The 21,404-nt window shown below is 43.7% G+C and overlaps 1 protein-coding gene across 2 annotated transcripts in view; it reads left to right on the top strand.

The window, feature by feature from the left end:
* DCBLD2 (discoidin, CUB and LCCL domain containing 2) overlaps nt 1-21,404 on the top strand; it is a 60,996-nt gene that overhangs the window by 15,990 nt on the left and 23,602 nt on the right. For both annotated transcript variants that reach the window (XR_012715035.1, XM_075263610.1), the window contains exons 2-3: nt 6,733-6,960; nt 19,767-19,907. Coding sequence is in view for 1 of the 2 variants with exons in the window: in XM_075263610.1 (XP_075119711.1) it covers nt 6,733-6,960; nt 19,767-19,907 (369 nt within the window). In the remaining variant the exon portion in view is untranslated. The remainder of the gene's footprint in view (nt 1-6,732; nt 6,961-19,766; nt 19,908-21,404) is intronic.

The raw sequence follows: 21,404 nt of genomic DNA, 5'->3' as shown, positions 1-21,404 counted from the left end.
ACGCCAATACAATGCATTAGCCAGTGCTGATTGGCCAGAGTACGGAATTCGGCCAATCAGCGCTGGCTCTGCTGGAGGAGGCGGAGTCTAAGATCGCTCCACACCAGTCTCCATTCAGGTCCGACCTTAGACTCCGCCTCCTCCAGCAGAGCCAGCGCTGATTGGCCGAATTCCGTACTCTGGCCAATCAGCACTGGCTAATGCATTGTATTGGCGTGATGAAGCAGTGCTGAATGTGTGTGCTTAGCACACACATTCAGCTCTACTTCATCGGGCTAATAGAATGCATTGGCCAGCGCTGATTGGCCAGAGTACGGAATTCGGCCAATCAGCGCTGGCTCTGCTGGAGGAGGCGGAGTCTAAGGTCGGACCTGAATGGAGACTGGTGTGGAGCGATCTTAGACTCCGCCTCCTCCAGCAGAGCCAGCGCTGATTGGTCGAGTTCCGTACTCTGGCCAATCAGCACTGGCCAATGCATTTCTATGGGGAAAAGTTAGCTTGCGAAAATCGCAAACTGACAGGGATTTCCATGAAATAAAGTGACTTTTATGCCCCCAGACATGCTTCCCCTGCTGTCCCAGTGTCATTCCAGGGTGTTGGTATCATTTCCTGGGGTGTCATAGTGGACTTGGTGACCCTCCAGACACGAATTTGGGTTTCCCCCTTAACGAGTTTATGTTCCCCATAGACTATAATGGGGTTCGAAACCCATTCGAACACTCGAACAGTGAGCGGCTGTTCGAATCGAATTTCGAACCTCGAACATTTTAGTGTTCGCTCATCTCTAATAATTACAAATACATAGAGCAATAGTTGATCAACAAAAACTAACCTCCTGGAATCCAGTTGGCCTGTGCTGCAAGAATTAATATATAATTTTTGGTGATTTCTGTAGCGGTGTCTGCAATATGCAGATGTGACCCTAGCCTTCCAATACATCAGTACAGGTACCAGTCTAGAATTCCGGAAGCCTCTGCTGTAGGTTCTGTTACAAGGTATCAGTGTAGATAAGTCAACACTTTGCAGTTCAGATATGTGTTACAGGGTTTGTTACAGTGCATCAGTATAGGCACCAGTCTTGTGCATCCTTGGTAGCCAGACCCCTTAATCAAAATTGGTTGTCTTTGCATATCTTTCTCAAAGATAATAACTAGAGATGAGCAAGTAGTATTCGATCGAATACTACGGTATTTGAAATACTCGTACTCTATCGAGTACCACTCGCTGTTCGAATGTAACAGTTCGATGCAGAACCAGCATTGATTGGCCGAATGCTATACAGTCGGCCAATCAACGCTGGTTCTTCTCCTACCTTTAGAAGTCTTCTCCGTGCAGCTTCCCTGCGGCGTCTTCCGGCTCTTCATTCACTCTGCCAGGCATCGGGCCTGGGCAGAGCTGACTGCGCATGTCCGCTTGTAGTGCGGGCATGCGCAGTCGGCTCTGCCCAGGCCTGATGCCTGGCAGAGTGAATGAAGAGCCGGAAGACGCCGCGGGGACGCTGCAAGGAGAAGACTGCACGGAGGATCCAGCCCGACCCTCACTCGTGGACTTGGTAAGTATAATTTGATCGAACGTTGCCTACCCCTGAAACGAGCATTTTCCCCCCATAGACTATAATAGGGTTCGATATTCGAGTAGTTGAATATTGAGGGGCTACTCGAAACGAACCTCGAACATTTTACTGTTCGCTCATCTCTAAATAATAACTTCTCGAGCACTTGGCATCTAGGAAGTACTTGTAAAAACAGATTTCACGTTTACAATGAGTGTAAATGCATGTTCTGATCACTATTAAAGCATTGTATATCGGTATAACCTGCTCATGAAGGTTCCTAGTGACTGCACCAATGGGACCCGTAAAGGCAGCCAAGTGCACTATAGTGCAGGCAGGATCTACTGTGACGGTCTTCACAGTCTTGCAGAGTTCATTGTTCCACGATCGATTGGCGGTGGGCAGAAATACAATTGCTAGCGTTCACGGCTTGTCAGAGTGGTTTACTTTATTTACTATACACCTAATAAAATACCCCAGTGACTTGTATTCATTTACTGGGCAAGTAATGATTTGCTTTCATCTAGAGCTTCCTAGTAAGGCTTGTGGCTCTGCACGTTGTCATGTATTATGACCTACTGCGCTTGTATACGGGTGGAAATATACTTTGTGAATTTATAAATGTAAGGCCCCGCGCACATGGCGGTAAATTTATCCACAGATACGGATAAAAGTGCGGCCCCATATATACCTGAGGGCCCATGCATACATTCACAATTCGTATGGGTATGTCTGGGCCATAGAAGTAAGAATTCCTTCCGTATGAAGTCCTTATGGCTTTCAAGAACTTTGCATGTAGTCACTGATCAAATTCCGGGAACTGAAGGTCTGTCCTAGTCACACAACCTATGCAGTCACGTAGCTTTGGTTTTCTACTTCATTTATATGGAAGTCAACAGACATGGTCCATTGTGCATAAGTAGCAAAATCTGGAGTCTTGTTGGCTCCTATGTCATTTTTACATATGAAAAAATGAAATCCACCTAGAATATTGAGTCACTATTTAGTATGCTGTAGTCAAGAACCTGTGCCAACTGAAAACATGCACAGACTGCTGTCTCACCTGAAATTTTTTATGGATTTGAGATCTGTTGGATTTTGATATTCTATGGAAATTACTTTGATCCTGTTCAGACTTGTATCTTCTGGCTGTGAAAAGCTACATGCACATGGAAGTTTACAAGTATGGATCTATGGGAGAATGGTATGGATGGTATCTGAGAGTAGCAAACGCCCTACACAGGCCCATATATTTCAATGAATGTGCCTGTACTGCAAAACAGACAGGAATAGGAACTTTCCATCACCCCGCATGGACCCATGATGATAAACTTGTATGTATGGGGCCATAAGAAGTCTGGTGTCACTGAAGAGGTGGAGGTCAAGCTCCAATAATGGGATTGGGTCACATGAGAACAAAGCAAAACCAGTTCTAGGTTTTTCTGTAATTGTTTTCCGTTGCTCACATGTTGGGATCTGATCCTGTTTATGGTGCTGATCATATGGCTTCCACATAAAGCACAAGGGGGCGGATTTATTATGCGTTGCATGATGTATTTCTTACATATTTGCAATTTTTTGCTTAAAATGTTACTGAATTCTATTTGCAAATGTTTAATCTCTGCACCCCCTTTCCCTAAAAGGGACCCTGGTGGGAAAATGATGAGCTGACCTACATTCATTTCTCCAATGGCCTGGCAGAGGGTGAGCTTCATCATACGCGATCCTTCTCCTATCCCCGGGGCTATGAATATTAGCGTCAGTCTTCATAAATCTGCCCCAATCTTTACATTATTTCTTCTCTATTCACATCCAAAGCTAAAAGGGACTTTGCTAATCTCCATTTCAGAGGCCGTGGACATTATAGTACAGGGCGTAGGGCATGTGCTGTAGTCATTAGATTTAATAACACCCAAGACCCCGCTACAATGCATTTATAGACCTATTGACGGCTCTAGTTACTCCCAGCTCCTGAATCTCAGGAAAGAGATCCTTCCTGTCACGAGGATGCTGAAAATACGCCTGAAGAAAGCTCAGTAAGTGCTATAATTATACCAAGCCCGAAAACAATGCATATAAATAGGGGAGCAGCAAGAAAAGCAACTTTCATTCAGGATAAGAAAAACCGTGATCCAGAAATACAGACTGATGTAATTTCCTGAGGAAAGCCCATGTATCTGGCTCCAGCCCAACATTCCTCTGCAGACCTATTGAGGTCAGCACCATGTATTGCCGTTCATTGCTTCTCTATTCTAAAGCTCTTGGTTGTTTCCTAGAACAATTGTTTAGTCATTTTTGCTTTTTAAAACCCCCTGGTGGGAAAATTTCTACGTCATAAGTGTATTGGAATGCAGAACAGCCAACGTGTAGTGTCACTATGGATTGGTGACATATTGTACTTGTCGTATGTGAAGACAACATGTGCTTTAAAGAGGATCAACACTACATTCATGCCGGAACAGTTGGAATTTTTTTCCTCTAGTCCCAACGTTCCTGAGCAATCAGTGTTGGCATATTGGGATAGCTAAAACTAACTTGTCAACAGAGAACTTAAATATGTTGAAACCAAGAACTTTGTTTGCTCAGGAATGGCGGGGGCTAGAGAAAAAGATCCAACTGTGTTGGAATCGGTGGAGCAATGACTATTAAAGAAGGCAAAGTAGTGGAGGTGATGAATGTCCTCTTTAAAAGCTGAAGAGGTGTCTAGCAAATGTGATAATAGTCTGACATTCAGTGGTATTGTCGTGGAGCGTCTTCTCCACCCCAAATGTTATGTCTTGTGATTTGGTTATATTTATACTCTGCCTTGATTCTCGGAAAGGGCAGAAGCCAAGCATGTGTAAGGGAAGTATCTGCCCCTTAAACTGTTAAGTGTTACATGTTCTCAGAGCACACTTGTGGCTTAGCTGAAGGTTGATGAGATAAATGTCATGTCTTTGATCTGGCTCCTGTCTCAGTCTTGTCCCCTCATCCTTTACATCTTGACCACCCATAAATCTGCTCAGCCTGCTTAAATCATGGGATATATGTCAGGGATCCTATCCTATGGACTAAAATCAATTTTACAAGATTATAATGGACAAATACACTGGGTATAGTGAGATGAATCTTCTCTACTGCCTGATGAAGGGTTTAATAATTTGTGAATAGAGGCCTGTGTACACGGAGAAAATCTTTCAACTTGCCTGTGAGTGATCATTGGTGTGATCTGATGGAAATAGCCATAAGATACTCTCCAGTTATTAAACATAGGCTGGTGTTTTAGAAGATTTGATCTCTGTGGCCAATTTGTTGCAAATGTAAAAGTTTGACAGGGACATTTTAGCTTTTGCAGCTATTTTTCCGCTTGTGCAATTGATAACGCTACATTGTATTGCTAATCTTTATGTATTTCGACTGGGTAATATTTGTATCAATTACAACTCAGAAATTGTTACATATAAACTGACTTTGACGCTGGGTTCACACCAGCGTCTGGACTCCGTTATCAGGTTTCCTGTCATGCCGAGTCCGGCCGTGAGCGGCGGTGAGCGTTTTATGCTCTCCGTGGCTAAACCGTTTCTTTTTTTTAAACCGGACACAGAGTACTGCATGTCTGACTTTGTGTCTGGTTTAAAAAAAACGGTTTCGCTGCAGAGCGCATAAAACGCTCACCAGCGCTCACGGCCGGACACTTTTCAAACCCATTCAAATGAATGGGTTTGAAAGATGCCAGCAGGTTTCCGTCTCCTGCCCTGTTTTGTGCAGGAAACGGAAATCTGCAGAACGGAGTCCCGGGTGCAGATGTGAACGAGCCCTAAAGGGAGTCTCTCAACAGGAAAATTGGTACCTGGTAGGGATGTTATACTTTCCAAAGGTGCCTTTTTTATTCTGCATTGCAGCTCCATTTTCAGCATTTTCTTTTGCAAATTAGCTGAAAAGGCCTTTAGGGGCATTTCTTCTCCTGACAGGGCTTCGTTCTCTGTTCTGTATGATCACCGCTATTGTGACATTGGTCATAGTTTGTCTGTAGATAGGGGTTGTTATCTACTACTACTGCCCCTGCTATATACAGTGTGGGGTAGTGAAACAGCAGGCAGGACTCCTAGAATCCAAGTCTCCATAGATCACTATGATGCAAGGATTCCCAGTGTCCCGACTGGGTTCTAGCTGGTAAATTCACCCATGGACAAAAAGCCTAAGGTAAGTGTGAGGTATAGGTACTGATTTGCATATAACATTTGCACTCCCAACAAGGGGAGTCACTTTAGTGTTAAAATGTCAGTGTAAAGCTTGACGACCATGGCTTGGAGTCGTACTTGTTTCCATGTAGAGAACCCTTACCACCTCCACCAGCTCTTTTGTATCATTCAATAGATGCTGCTTTGCAGATTCCGAAACAGTCAAGATTAGTTCTCTAGTCCCCACAATTCCTGAACAATAAGCGCTGTTTTGGTGCCAGATATGCTGATAGGCTCTGTAATGTCAGGAGGGTGGTGTCAGGCGGAGGGGGCGTGTTTCCGAGCTCAGAATCGCACCCCATTGTCTGCACCACCCTCCTGACGGTACAGAGCCTAAAAAGCACAAAACTAACAGCACTGATTCCTCAGGAATGGTGGGGGCTAGAGAAAAAATTCAAACTGCTGAAATCGGTGTAGAAATGCCTACTAGTATACTAAGAACTGGAATTGGAGGGAAAGGTAAAGGGTCTTCTTTAAAATCGGCAACGGAAGCCCACAGAGCAAAACATAAGAGTATAGGAGATTGTATTAATACAGTTATTAATAAAAGGGTACTTGGCTTACTACAGTTTGGAGAGCTGCTACATCTAGATTTTGATACCATGAATGGTCTTTGTGTTTCTATTGTTAGGTCTCCATTATTGTATTTGAAGCTTCTTATAAGTACCTTCCGCATGGTAACTGAGCGGGCATAGAACCAGACAACGGGGCAGACGGCCGCCCTCAGGCCTGTCTGAACAATTTTGTGTAATTCTCATTTTGTATGAGCCCTTGAAGGGCCTTTTCGCCTTTTTACCTTCCCGCTCTTCTGCGATTGTTGTCTTTAGAGTGGAGCTCATTTATGGCGGGTGATGCATGACAATCTGTTTCGGCATTGTGTATACAGACTACAACAGATGGGATTGTCTTTCTTTTTGTCTTTGAAGAATTTGTGTTTACGTTTCTTATTTTTATGTTTAGGTGATGGTTGCGGTTATACGTTTTTTGGCCCAGAAAGTGGAACTTTTACATCAAAGAACTATCCTAAAACCTACCCGAACAGCACCGTGTGCGAATGGAAAATACAAGTGAAACCCGGTGAAAGGATTCTTCTTAAGTTTGGAGACTTTGATATTGAGGATGTGGATTCTTGTCATTCCAGTTACTTGAGGATTTATGATGGCTTTGGAGCCTCGAGAACTGAATTGGGTAAGAAGTCCTTATTAATTGTATTTTTAATGGGTATTTATGTAGAATGGCGGGTATATAAAGATGCACTTGTACATCTTAACAAACGCAATGTTGTAAGGGTCCGGTGGTCGTCATCTAATAACTTTTTAGGATCACCCATTACTAGTTCTTCTTTCATTGAGCGCTTACTTGCCATGATGGGGGCGCTCTACTCCAGCCTACTCAATTTGATGACTTTATTATGACTAGGCTGGAATTGGCCAGAGATAAGCTATGACCAATATGGAAATAGTCTTTGCACTATTTGTGGTTTACCACTGGCTGCACACATACAAATCTAAAACATATGTTGGATAGCATAGAACTACAAATAAAACCTTATACGTGAACTTTTGGCATACCTGTCATTTTACTCAACTCTTTAATAAAGACTGCATGAGATTTCTTGCGTAGCATTCATAGTTATTATTTGCTCATACCTCTTTTTCGCCCATTTTCCCCAGTCTTGTTGCACTCCTTCTAGGGTTGAGTCTACAATGAAGTGGATTAAATGGATAATAAAGTGGAATCAGTAGGTGGTGCTACCTCTCCTCTGGGTGGTGTGGCAGAATCTGCCTATCACCGCTAACACATCTAGAGTCTCTGCATTTTCATGTGTTGCATGGCTGAATTAGAGACTGACTATGCCTTCCCTATATGCAACCCTAACCTGCCTAGTTTGACGTGGATGACTAGTCCTATTCACAGTCACAGGAGGCAGCGCCACCAACTGGATCCATGGGATACCAGGCAGTACCTTATTATACCCACTCCATTCTAGCATCTACCCTCCTAGCTCTCCTTTCCATAGCTGGATGAAAGTGAGATGTCTGGTGTCCTTAATTCGTCATTCTGCGGTGCAATTGCATTGTTTAATGAAGAACATTCTAATATTAACCCTTTTCTACCTCCCTGTTCAAAGCCATCTACAGTGTTCTGGCTCTACCTCCAGCCACAACTATCCTGTGTGTCCTGAAAACTGAAGTTTGGAAATACAGGTGCAATGCTTGGCTGCATTCCCACACAGTCCCCATACACGTTATGCTATAGACCAGTGATGGCGAACCTTTTAGAGACCGAGTGCCCAAATTGCAACCCAAAACCCACTAATTTATCACAAAGTGCCAACAGGGGAATTTAATCTTAATAATGTGAGGATCCACAATTGCAGACAATTACGGACTTGCAAAATACCGACATGTGAATGGGGTTTAATAGAGCTTTCTGCTCCACAGTAGCCCCCACACAGTACAATCTGCTCCACTATGACCCCCACACAGTACAATCTGCTCCACAGTAGCCTCCACACAGTACAATCTGCTCCACAGTAGCCTCCACACAGTACAATCTGCTCCACAGTAGCCTCCACACAGTACAATCTGCTCCACAGTAGCCTCCACACAGTACAATCTGCTCCACAGCGGTCTCCACACAGTACAATCTGCTCCACAGTAGTCTCCACACAGTACAATCTGCTCCACTATGACCCCCACACAGTACAATCTGCTCCACTGTAGCCTCCACACAGTATAATCTGCTCCACAGTAGCCTCCACACAGTACAATCTGCTCCACAGCGGCCTCCACACAGTACAGTCTCCTCCACAGTGGCCTCCACACAGTACAATCTGCTCCACAGCAGCCTCCACACAGTATAATCTGCTGCACAGTGGCCCTCACACAGTATAATCATGTCAGACATACAGGATGGTTGTTGTGGCTGAAGTTAGAGCTAGCATACTGTAGCTCGCTTTGTTTAGGGCAGGAAGGTGTTAAAGCGATTCTACCACTAAATCGGTATTTTTTTCTGCTTTAGTGGTAGAATCCCTTTAATATCAGAGACATTGCTGGAGAAGGAGGAGGGGAGTTGGGATAATTCACACAACTATATTGTATGTACTCCTAATGTGGCACCTATATACCTATACCTTAGATTTCATATGATGGTGGTGTTATTTTTGTTATTAACCTGATTGTAGGCCATGTTATGAAGGTATTCTCCTATACTTCAGCACACCATCCATCATGTCATGGCCCCATGTGCTGCCATAGAGGCTCCTGCACACCAGTCTGCCATGCGTATGATGTCATTTCCCTGTAAATCTGCTCATGGTCTATATCCTGGCAGGTTTGTTTTGCTTGGGTCGCTGGCCCGTGTTTTCTTCTTCAGGCAGTGCAGGGCTGTTGCACGGATTTACTGCTTCCACTTTCTCACTTTTATGTAGTGGGGGGGTAGACGTGTTAGCGGTGTGATTGGACATTGGCGTCATTTACTTTTATTAGAAAGGCGACTAAAACAACAAACTTTTGTGTAGAATTTGTAATCCTGCCTGCTGAAAAGTGATAAACACTCAGGCCCTTAAATGGCAAGGAACTCGGCACGGATCTGCGTATTCATTTCAGCGCGTGATGTTCTCCAGGTCTCTGTCTCTCCTCTTCTTTGGTCGTGACTAGTTACCGTTTATATAATACTGTAAATGACTCCTAGGAGCTGTGTACAGTATATCTCGTAGTGAAAAACAACTGCGTTACCATCCTGTACCTTCTCTGCTTTTCCCGCTCCTTGGAGGATACTGAAAATTGCGGAACCAGCTAGGGGTGCTGGCGCACTACATGTCTCAGCCTGCCCTGAGCTAAGGAACTGGTAATTGGGCAGGGAATCAAAAGAAGCTCTGAATTTACCAAAGGAATATTGTTACATAAATTGACATAAGGCCAAAATTTCCCATGTTTTGGGCAAGAAATTGGTAGTTACTAGAGATGAGCGAACACTGTTCGGATCAGCCGTTCTGAACAGCACGCTCCCATAGAAATGAATGGAAGCACCTGGCACGTACACTTTGCTGACGGCCGGTCGCCGTGACAGGTGCTTCCATTCATTTCTATGGGAGCGTGCTGTTTGGAACGGCTGATCCGAACAGTGTTCGCTCATCTCTAGTAGTTACCATTGCAGTACGGGCATATATTTTCATAATGGTTAATGTTGTCTAGTGGTCCTTACATTAAAATAGCCTTGTTGCCATATTTACTACTTTCCCGGCCCATTGTAACTTAAAAACTGCCTGAATTTTGATAAGTTGAAATGTGCTCGACTTTTCTTACTTTAAAGCGTCCATGTTATCTTACATTAGAGTTAAAGGGAACGGACAAAGATGGAGGGGCCTCAGTCTGTATTCTTTTGGTTAATGTCCATTGCTGTCATCTTATGATGGATGACAGCATTGGACATTAAAAAGGTTTTCCAGGCTTTTTTTTTTTTTTTTTTCGTGCGTGACTTATCCTCCATATAAGGCATAAAAAACAATAAGCCTGGACCACCCCTTTAATAACATCAGGGTGAACAGATCCTTATGGATATCAATGCAGAAGCAAAGTGTGTTGGAGATTGAAACTGAATCACTTAGAAGATATAATTGACGTGAGGTTGCTACAGGCTTCTTTGTTAAAGGGATCCTGTCCGGTCGATTTGGGGCACTAAACAAGCCACAGCTTCGTATGGACCGGAGTTTAGTGTCCCAAATAGCCTTGCTGTTACACTTTTTTCCTCCCACTTAAAAATAAAATTGTCTCCTTGGTCTTTTTCTGTGGCTCCCTGGTGCCTGCACAATTCTTGACGGAAGCTGGGGACGTACACCCCGACTTCACTATGCATGCGCCCAAATTTAGTATGTGCGTAGGGTGTACTTGTCTAGCTTCACTGAAGAAATGCTCAGGCACTGGGAGTACTGGCGCTGGGGAGATATATAAAGGTTTTTATTAATGCAGGCACAGATGACGTTACCACAAGACCATTTGGGAACTGTTGGTTACTTTGTCAGGTTCCCTTTATAAGCTTTGGCACCAATTTTTCATTTTAAGGTCATTAAGGGTGAAGGTCCCAGCAAATAAGCACTACGGGAAAAACCACGGTGGGAACGCATCAGGATTCTTCCCGCAGCGCTTTAAACAGAAGTTGAGGTTTCCTCTGCGGACTTTGTTTCAATTCTATCAATGGGGAAACTGCCGGCATATTCATAGGTATAATTGACATGCTGTGATTTCCAAAACCGCACCGGTTTTAAAAATCGCAGCGTGTCCGCACTGCGATTTTTACTGCACAGTGAGTATGGGATTCCCTAGAATACCATCCACTTTGCCCTGACTGTAAAACGCTGCGGCGTTTACGCCACTTGAGACCTTAGCCTAAATGTATTTTAAAATATATGGATTGCCAAAGTATATATCTGCCAAGTATGCAAGCTAGTATAAGAAAGTATTTGAGTACGGCAGGAACCCATCATTACCATTGAGAGGTTAGGCTGTATTCACACGGCAATTACATTACATGTATCGCATATGGGGGCTCAGTGGTTAGCACTGTTGCCTTGCAGCGCAGGGGTCCTGGGTGTTAATCCATTCCTAGGCTGAAGAACAACATGTGCAAGGACTTTGTATGTTCTCCCTATATTTGCGTGTTTCCTCCCACACGCCACACACATACTGATAGGGAAATGTAGATTGTGAGCCCTATATGGGACAGTAAAGCGCTGCAGAATATGATGGCGCTATACAATCAAGCAAAATAATAAATCTATGCTTGTCCTATAATATTTTTGGCAGATCCTAGTGTGTTAAACATAATAGTAAACTATATATAGTGTATAATTGCATTTGCCCTGAATGTATACAGTGTATATAAGGCCGTGAATACAGAGAGCACTTTTTATGTATCACAGCAAGTTGAATGACTTTGCCTCTCGAATAGTTTTATATTCTATATAGTTCTGGAACATGGATCACCATATCGTCCAGAAGCGAGCGGTCTCTGAGGCAAGTGTATTGGAGACGTGACTTTCAATGTGTCACCCAGCTCTGGGATATTTCAGGCAACTTTCGTATCTCTGGGCCTGAGAAATCACACGTTAAAGGAGAAGTGTGATCCCTGAACAGCAAAACTGTGTCTGTGCACATTAGATGGGAGCGAATGTTATGGTGCTCCCAATGAGCTGCTGTTATTTAAAGGACACCAGTATAGTCCACATCTCTGTGCATGGGTTATATTGGTTTTCATCATTACTTACCATAGTCCTTACGTAGTAATTTTACTCAAGACAATACGTATTTATTGCTGTAATCTGGATGTTCATGCCCAAAATATCTAGATTTTGTGCTAATCTACTGAGCTGCATTTGCTAGTACAGCAAAGGACCTTTTTTTTTTTTTTTCAATTCTCATTTTATTATGATTTTTTTTTTTTACAACATTTTACAAAGAAGAAATGTGCACCACATACATACTCTAATACAAAAACAAAAAGGATTGTACACTGTAGACATAGCGCAATACCTAAAAAGGTAAAGTCTGTAAATAATTTGTGAGGAAATAAAAGACAATAAACATAAAGAAACCAGAAACATAACACCAACCAACGATGGAAAACGTGGGGAAGTATAAAGATGTTTGTGAGCCAATCTTATATCAACTGATCTCAAAAATTGGGTGTAGAGTCAGTAGATGGAGGGGGTAAAAAGGGGGGGAGTGGGGGGGGTATTAGGAGGGGGGTGGGTCATAGGGCAACCATTGACATGAATCAGGTAGAAGAAGACCACCAAGGGGACCAGGTCCACAAGTATTTATCGTGAGTTCTCTCCTTCCAACTGATTAGCTCCTCGAACCTAGCTATTTGATATACTTTTTCCTTCCAGGCTTTTACAGTAGGGGGAGAATCTTGTAACCAATGTAGTGGTATAAGGGATTTAGCAGCTTCCAGTAAGTGTGTGGTCAAATTTTTCTTAGAGGGAATGTACTCAAGAGAGGGTTTGGCTAAGAGGACTTCTGCCGGACCGAAGGCGTGTTTGCTGTTCGTGATAACAGAGATTTGTTCCAAGATGTCACACCAATACTTTTGTATAATTTCACATCCCCACCATATGTGCAGCATCGACCCTGGGGCCTTCTTACATCTCCAACACACATCTGACTCTGAGAGCTGTCTGTGGAACAGCCACTGGGGTGTTCTGTACCACCTCGATACAACCTTAAAGTGTGACTCTTGCAACCTCACGCACCTAGAGAAACCGTGGGAATGCGTCAAGATAAATTCAGATTCCTGATCTGTGAATGCAGTTCCAAGTTCCAGTTCCCAGGAGCTCAAGTAAGTGGGCTTGGAAGGGCATTCCTGCTGCAATAAAAACATCTTGCACATCGATATCTTTCTACTGGAGTCTAATTTACTTGTCAGGTTTTTCTCAAAATTAGTGGGTGATCTCGAAAGATTTACCTGCTTCCGAGCGGTATTTACAACATGAACAAAATGAGCATAATCCAAGAAGGTGAGATGTGGTACAGATAGCTTGGCTTGTAATTCCTCCTGAGAGAGCGGAGAGCCATTTTGTATTAGATCTGATACTTTCCAGTTGCGGAGCCTCATCCACCACTGAGGCGTCTGAAACCTGCAAGAGGAGGTGAGGTTTGGGAGTAAACTAGCCGGCGTACAAATGGAGGTACCACCTCCCAGTCTTTCTTTATAGAGACACCAAGTCTCTGCTGGGCCCTTCAAGAGAATATCCACATCTGTCTTCGTGAGATCTCTGCGTTCTGGCAACCATAACCAATATAACATGCGAGGGCCGTGGTTAATACTCTCTAGAGTCGTAAGTGAGGGGCATTTTGACGGATAGGTGTAGGCCATCCATCTGGACAATTGTATCGCTCTGTAGTACAAGTGGATATCCGGCAGACTCAGTCCACCATCTCGCTTGTCTCTAGTCAGGAAAGAGTAAGGCAATCTAGGTTTTCTCCCTTTCCATAGATAAGAAGAGAAAAGTCTGCGTAAACAGGTAAAGAATTCGGGTGGGACATAGACAGGAAGCATTTGGAGAGTATATAATATTTTAGGGACTATGTACGTCTGTAAGAGGTTCCTGCGGCCTATCCAAGAGATCATGGGAAGATCATATTCCCTTAACAGCTTTTTGATATTGGACAAAAGAGGGAGATGGTTATATCTATAAACGTTTCCGGGATCGGCTGGAAGGTGAACTCCTAAATACTTAATAGTATCAGCCTTCCAGGTAAAGGGGGAGGTACTGGCCAATCTGTCAGCTTCTGCTTTGTTCAAAGACACATTTAAGATCTCAGACTTAGAGACATTCATCTTGTAATTCGAGAGCTGTCCATACATGTGAATAATTTTTAGTAATTCAGGTAGGCCTGACTTTGGGTTGGATATACAGAACAATATATCGTCTGCGAAAGCTACAGCTTGGAGCGATGCATCCCCAGCACAAAAGCCACGAATCCTAACATTCTGCCTTACAGCTTGCAGTAACACCTCCAGGGTAAGAACGAATAAAGATGGTGATAACGGGCAGCCTTGACGAGTGCCGTTTGAGATGGCAAAATAATCTGACAACACACCATTCGTCCGCAGTCTAGCATGTGGCTGTTCGTACAATGTAAAAATAGCTTTGACAAACTTGGCCGGGAAGCCAAACGACAAGAGAGTAGCTTCCATAAAACTCCAGCTCACCCTGTCGAATGCCTTCTCGGCGTCTACACTAAGCAGTAATAACGGGGTGTTTTCTCTTCTAGCTATGGACATCGCGTGCAAAAGTCTAATAGTATTGTCTTTACCTTCTCTATGCGCGACGAAGCCCGATTGTTCGTCGCATAGCACGCCTGGGAGTAAAGACCTCATCCTCATCGCCAGGAGTTTTGACCAGATTTTGAGGTCCAGGTTCAACAAAGATATCGGGCGATAACTGCCACATTCTTGCAAGTCTTTTCCTTCCTTGGCGATGAGGACAACATGTGCCTCCTGCGTTTGCCGTGGCATAGACTGTCCCTGTAGGAGAGAGTTGCAAAATTTAGTGATATAAGGTAGTAATTGCTCTGAGAACTTTCTATAATACAACAATGGAAGGCCATCTGGTCCCGGGGCTTTCCCAATTGGGAATGAATTTATGACTCTAAGGACTTCAGCCGACGAAACCTCTGCAAGTAGCTGAGAATGTTCTGATTCGGGTATCTTAGGAAGTGAGATTGAGCTAAAAAAGTTTGTGAGCGCTTGACTACTATCTGAAGTATGAGAGGCTGTGTCGTTAGAGTCTAAATTGTAAAGATTGTTATAAAATTCGCGAAAGGCCTCCGATATGCGTTCAGCGTCTCTCTCAAGAGCACCAGAGGCAGTTTTTATCGCAGCGATATGAGTTTTTTCTTTCTCTTTTTTAAGCATGGCAGACATAAGGCGTCCGCCTTTGTTGCCGTGTGTATAAATTCTGAGTTTAGAATATAAAAAACTCTTCATAGCTGTCTCATTCAATGCCTTTTTTAACTTCTCCCTTAGAACTAGCAGCTCAGCGTGAACATTCCGCAACGCTTGTTGCTTGTGTATCCTTTCTAAGGCCGATATTTGGGCCAACAAGGAATCAATCTCTTTCTGCCTAGCTTTTTTCTTGGCTGAAGCCTTCGATATAAGCACTCCCCGAATGAAGCATTTATGGGATTCCCAGAGGATTGGGGAACTCACATCAGGAGTATCATTCATTTTAAAAAATTCAGATAATGAATCCGCTACTTGTTTCGTTATGTTTGCATCATCTAGCAAAGACTCATTAAGCCTCCACGTCCATTGTCTGGAAGGAAGGTCTGGGAAAGCAATGGTGGTAGTGACAGGGGCGTGGTCAGACACACTAATACAACCTATGGTCGACTTGATTACCCGGGATGCAGAGGATGTGGAGCAAAATACATAATCTAACCTCTGGTGGGAATTATGCGGAGTGGAGAAGAAGGAGTAGTCTCTCACTTTGGGGTTCACCAACCTCCAGGTATCAATCAACTGAGCATCCTGCAAGGCAATGTGAAGTTTCCGCAATGCTTTCTGGGAGATAGCTGACTTACAGGTGGACGTATCCATGAAGGGATCTAAAGCCACATTCATGTCACCACCCAGGATTATTTCACCTTCCGAGAAAGTCGAAAGGTTCTGAATAGCATCACATAACCACTGGATTTGGCTCTTGTTCGGAGCATAAAATGTAGCTAATGTGACCTTACGAGCGTGAAGAAAGCCCTTAAGAAAGAGGTATCTGCCATCTGGGTCTGTGAGTTGGCTTGTAACAATAAAAGGACAGGAGTTCTTAACGGCGATAGCCACTCCTCTAGAATTAGAAACCAAGCTATTAGAATAGAACCACTGGGAATATAGTGATTTAGGGGGTTTCGGAATGCTATTTTGGGAGTAGTGAGTTTCCTGAAGCATCAATATATCAGCTCCAATCTTTTTAGACAGATTCATAACCCAATGTCGCTTATTTGGCGAGTGGAGACCCTTCACATTGAATGAAGAAATTATAAGCTGTGTGGGAGAAGGCTCGGTCCTAGCCGGGGGGGACATCCTCTAAAGAACAGTGGAGAAGCTTAATCACAAATAAGACAAATCTGTAATGAGCATGTACCAGACGAAAATCCCCAAGGGACAAAGAAGTCAATGTGTACCCAATAAAAACAAAAAAGGGGGGGGGATAAGAAGAGGCTAAAGGTACGGAGGGGCAAGGAGGGTTGGGGGGTCAGGAAGGGAGCTTGCGATTCCAAGGGGTGCCCTAGTTCTACACCTCAAGGGCCAAAAAAGAGGAACCAAGAAAGTGAGACCCAGGACAAACCGAGGGATCAGCGGTATCAATAAACACAAGTCGGTGAACTATGAGGTGGGGGTAGGAGTATATTCCTGATCGGTATCCAGCCCAGAACACCTCGTCTCAGAACAGGCTCGTGGGCAAAAGAGCCAAAAATACAACAAATGGCAATATGCAGTACAATACAAAATAGGGTAGAAAAAGAGCAAACCATAGTGATAGTGAAGTAGCTAAGTAATAAAGCTCTAAACCATAGCATAGAAAAGTGCATGACAGTCCGGAACCATGAGTAATATTCTAGGATGTCCTGCAATACACATAACAAACCAGGTAATTATAAGAAAGAAGGCACGTAGTTTGAGAAAATAAACCTGAGACCAGGGAGTCCATATCAAGACGTAACTTGTTTCAATTTTGAAAGTGCTTTTCTCATTCTCGGCGACTTGGCTGTTGATCCATTCCACGTGGATAACGGAGGAAGGTCGGGAAGCTGATCAATATCAGCAGTAGGTAACCATGACTGAATAGGTAGTGGGTCGATATCTAGTACATGCCAAAGCGGGTCAAGGTCTTCCGGTGTGTGGACCGTAATGCGTCTGCCCCGGAGCGTGATAGCAAGTCCAAATGGGTACAACCACGCGTATGGTATATTACGCGCTCTAAGAACCTCCAGTAGCGGTCTCAGCATCCTACGTTTGCTCAAAATGGAGGGGGCTACATCCTGATATAGAGAAATCTCTGCACCTTCATAAAGTATCTGGTCTTTCACTCTGGCTGCAGATAATAATGCCGCAGTGTCCACAAATGACAGCAAGCCACATATAATGTCTCTCGGTGGTTCTCCTTGTTTGGGCTTGGCCCTGAGGGCTCTATGAATGCGCTCTATTACAATCCCCTGGGCCCTCTCTTTCCCCAGCAAATTTGTAAAAACATCGTCCGCCATTTTGGGCAAGTCCTCTGCTAAAACAGACTCAGGGAGGCCTTTTATCCTTATATTTTTACGTCTGGAACGGTTTTCCTGATCTTCAACTAATAATAAAGACTTGTCTATCATGTCCTTATGCTTTTGAAATTGGTCTGCAATAATATCAGAGTGCGATCTTACCGCCGAATATGCTTCTTCTAAGGCCTGCACCCGTTGTCCAACAGATTGTATTTCAGTCTTGATCTCAGACACCGCTTTGTCTAGAGCTTTGGTCAAAGCTTTCTGTAAAAAGAGTTTGGACACGCTGACAATCCCACTATCTCCGCCATCTGTATCAGGAGTGCCGTCTTCCTCCGAATCCTCCAGGAACTCACCGTCTTGCCTGCAAGCCGGCGCCATCTTGTGAGTACTCGCCGGAGGGGTAAGTGTTTTTTTCCGCAGGAACTTCTGCATATCGCCTTGTTTGGAGACCCTGGGTGTGCTCGGGCCTTCCAGGGACCGATCCCTGTTAGTTTTGCCCATCTGGGGCTGCTATAAAGAGGCTAGACGAGGTGTAATGGGCCCGAATTGAAGGAGCTCTAGCTCCGAGCGTCCTTCTCCATGCGCGGTCAGGCTCCGCCAGCAAAGGACCTTTTAATCCGACATCTAGTAAATCTTCTAATCTGGCAATTGTGTCCAGTGCCTCTTCCTTTTTGGAGAAGTTATTCTGATTTGGGATTTATTATTCTAAGATTATGCTAATGAATTTTTATGAAAACAAAGTTTTATTTCCAAAAGGTGACGCTAGGGCACGTTTTTCTTTTGTTTTTTTTTTCTCCCACCAATGAGGTCACAAAATTGACATCCAACGGAGGACCAGAACAACGGACAGGCAGAGACCGATAAAGTAACGTTGACTTACGCAGCACAATGGACTCCATTGACTATAATCCATTGCTTGTCGAGAAAGTCATGCCTGCAACGCCGTTGCAAATGTGAATGTAGCCATATTTTCCTATTCCTTACACCAGTGCAGTATACTGTACTGCAAAACTGAACAAGGCTAGAAGCAGAACATTCCTGATCAGTTCACACAGCAGAAACCTTTTTCCGCTGTGTGGCTTTTTCATGCAGCTAGCCGTGACGGACTGTATTGGCACCCGCACCTGATTAGGCCACGATGAATGGGCCTAATCAGGAGTGTGTGTTGAGACGTGGATGCCGGGACTGACTCAGTTGCGGAATCCGCGTGAAGATAGGGCATGTTGCATTATTTTTCGGCTAGCTGAAAAAAATTGCTAGCGGAAAAAAAAACTGCGAGTGACACCCATTGAAATGAATGGGAGACGTTTTTGCAAGTGAATTTTGAGGTGGATTCTGCTTCAAAATCCGCCTGCAAAAAACTCCTTGTGAACATACCCTTGTAATACCAAATTTTGTTTTAACTTTTTTGCACTTTATTTTTTTTAAGTGAGTTTTGGAAAAAAAAAATTGTGCTGGTCACCCAGTTGACCTCACCAGTGACATCCAATTTGTGTCTGGTGTTGCTGCAGCCAATCCCAGGCCTCAGCAGTGACCTCTTCACTAACAGCACTGCTATGACTTGCTGTTTGAGAAGAGGTCACTGCTGAGGCCTGTATACAGGCCTGGGGACCTATATAAGTTGGAACACCCCTCTTAAAGTGGTTAGCCAACAGTATGCCTGAGCCCTGATCCCCTCTCTCTATATGACTGCAGTGCGGAGGTTTTAATGGAGTGGTGGTCGTACATGTACAATGCTGCTCCTTGAAAGTATATGGGGCCTGACTGGGTAGTAGAGTGCTCTGCTGTTTCCATACAGTCCACAAATCATAAGACTAATGAACAATATTAAGGATAAGCTATTAATGCGGAGACGTCTACAGATCAGCACAACTGAGATGTCGTAGCCCATTTACGGTAGTTTTTTTCCTCTACATCTTTATATGTGGCAGTGCCTGGTATGGCACAGCTGCCCATAAATCCCTAAAAAACACAATTCAGCTGTTGCAACAATTTCTGATATACACAGCTTTGGGTGTCACCATACATCCTTGGCGCTTGCATGGACTAAATATCAAGACCGCGCTTCGCCAGTGCCAAACGTGAACTGAATGTAAAGTATTGAAATGTGCTAAAGAAATAACTATTAAGTCTTTACTGTATCTCATAGAAAGTAATGGAGCCTTGCTGGAAGCCGCTAGTTTCTCTCTATTAAACATTTCCTGTCTTTCCCTCTCTGGCCAGGGGCTAAGTATTGTGGCTTGGCATTAAAACCAGAAGACGTTGTTGAGTCCAAGAGCCATGAGGTCACGGTGCTGTTCATGAGTGGGATCCACATCTCCGGGCGAGGCTTTCTGGCTTCATATTCCACCACTAATAAAACAGGTATTGGTTGCTTTGCATTGGTGTGAGGTATGGTGGGGTGGGGGGCTTATTGGGGTTTTCTGGTTGTTCTGCCTTACTGTGTGCATGTAGCTTGTGACTGTGTGTGTCTGGAGAATATAACACATTGTACATTGATGCAAACCTTTATTGATTCATGTACCCTAGTATTTGCTTGGTTTTCTGTATACCTCTGCAGTTATTTCTTGTAAGCCTGTATGTATAGATATAGGTTACGTATATTGCAAAAATGTTCACCAAACACCAACCCCCTGAAACAATAGTAAAAAAAAAAAAAAGTACAATAAAATGGGAGTTACATTATTAACATTGTACCTAAAGTCTATTACAGAATCTGTTGCAGTTTTGCAGATTTCATCATTTGCACCAATATCTGCGATGAATCTACTCTGCGCTCTGCATGTAACGCAGATCTGTGAATTTGCTAAATTTGGAGCAATATTCTCAGAAAACAGCAAGCACATCTAAATGTAGCCTGTAAGAATAGACCAATAATAGTAATAATATTGTATCCGGCTACAACACCGTCACTTGGGTGTAGTTCCTAGTGCTTGTATGGGACTATTGTATGGGGCATGTCAATACTGAAGGTAGAAATCGGTGTAGTATAAACCAGTATGGGGTACGCTCTGTTTTTATGTAATGTCCACCACTGTTTCCGTCTCTTCCCATTGTAATCCATTTATTTATTTTCTCGCTTTCTCTTGGACAACTATGGAAATTTCTGCCTTTTTTATTTCTGTGCCAAGACGTTCAGGGCTGTTTATTTCCTCTTAGATGAGTTTGCACAATGCCCTTGAGATCACATCAATTCCCTTTCATTTCTCCAGATTGTAAACACGGCCTATCCCGAGGCCTCCGACTCCGGGTAGATTGTACAGACAGAAAGGGAGGCAATCCTTAAAGTATGAAGGACGTCATTTACATTTCTGTTTCCCTTAAATTCTATATCAAGATATTTTATAGCTTTCACACCTCTGGAGAAGATATGAAATAGGTATTATGAGATTCCATGGGGTGATCTGGAGACCGACCACGCACTAGAGCTGTATGGTGGACTTTTCTAGTAAATTTTATACAGCGACCCCATAATTTACTCTTATTGTCCTGGCTGTGAGAAAGGACCAAAGTCCTGGGCAGCGCTGAGGAGATTCAGATTGTATTGAAGCGCTGTCCTAGTATATACCAGTCTGTATTTCTGCACATGAGATGTTATAGACCAGCTTTTATTGGTAATGCGGCTATATACGGTACATGTTAAAGCCCTGTTAACTTTAGTGGGAAAGTCCCTTTACTGGAGATTTGGAGAGATTCGGGTCAGAAATGGTGTTTCATATTGGTGATGGAGATTTCCTATTGGAAGTTGTTGCCCCTTACTGATATGTCAACTGATGATCAGAGGTGAAGCATATGGATGAACTATCCTAGGATAGGGGAGCAATTGCAGATCTGTGGGGGTCTAACACTTGGGATCCCGCT

This window comes from Leptodactylus fuscus, chromosome 2, assembly GCF_031893055.1.
Source record: "Leptodactylus fuscus isolate aLepFus1 chromosome 2, aLepFus1.hap2, whole genome shotgun sequence".
Classification (NCBI taxonomy): domain Eukaryota; kingdom Metazoa; phylum Chordata; class Amphibia; order Anura; family Leptodactylidae; genus Leptodactylus; species Leptodactylus fuscus.
Note: the sequence above shows the minus strand (reverse complement) of the source record. Positions and strands in the feature narration are given on the sequence as shown.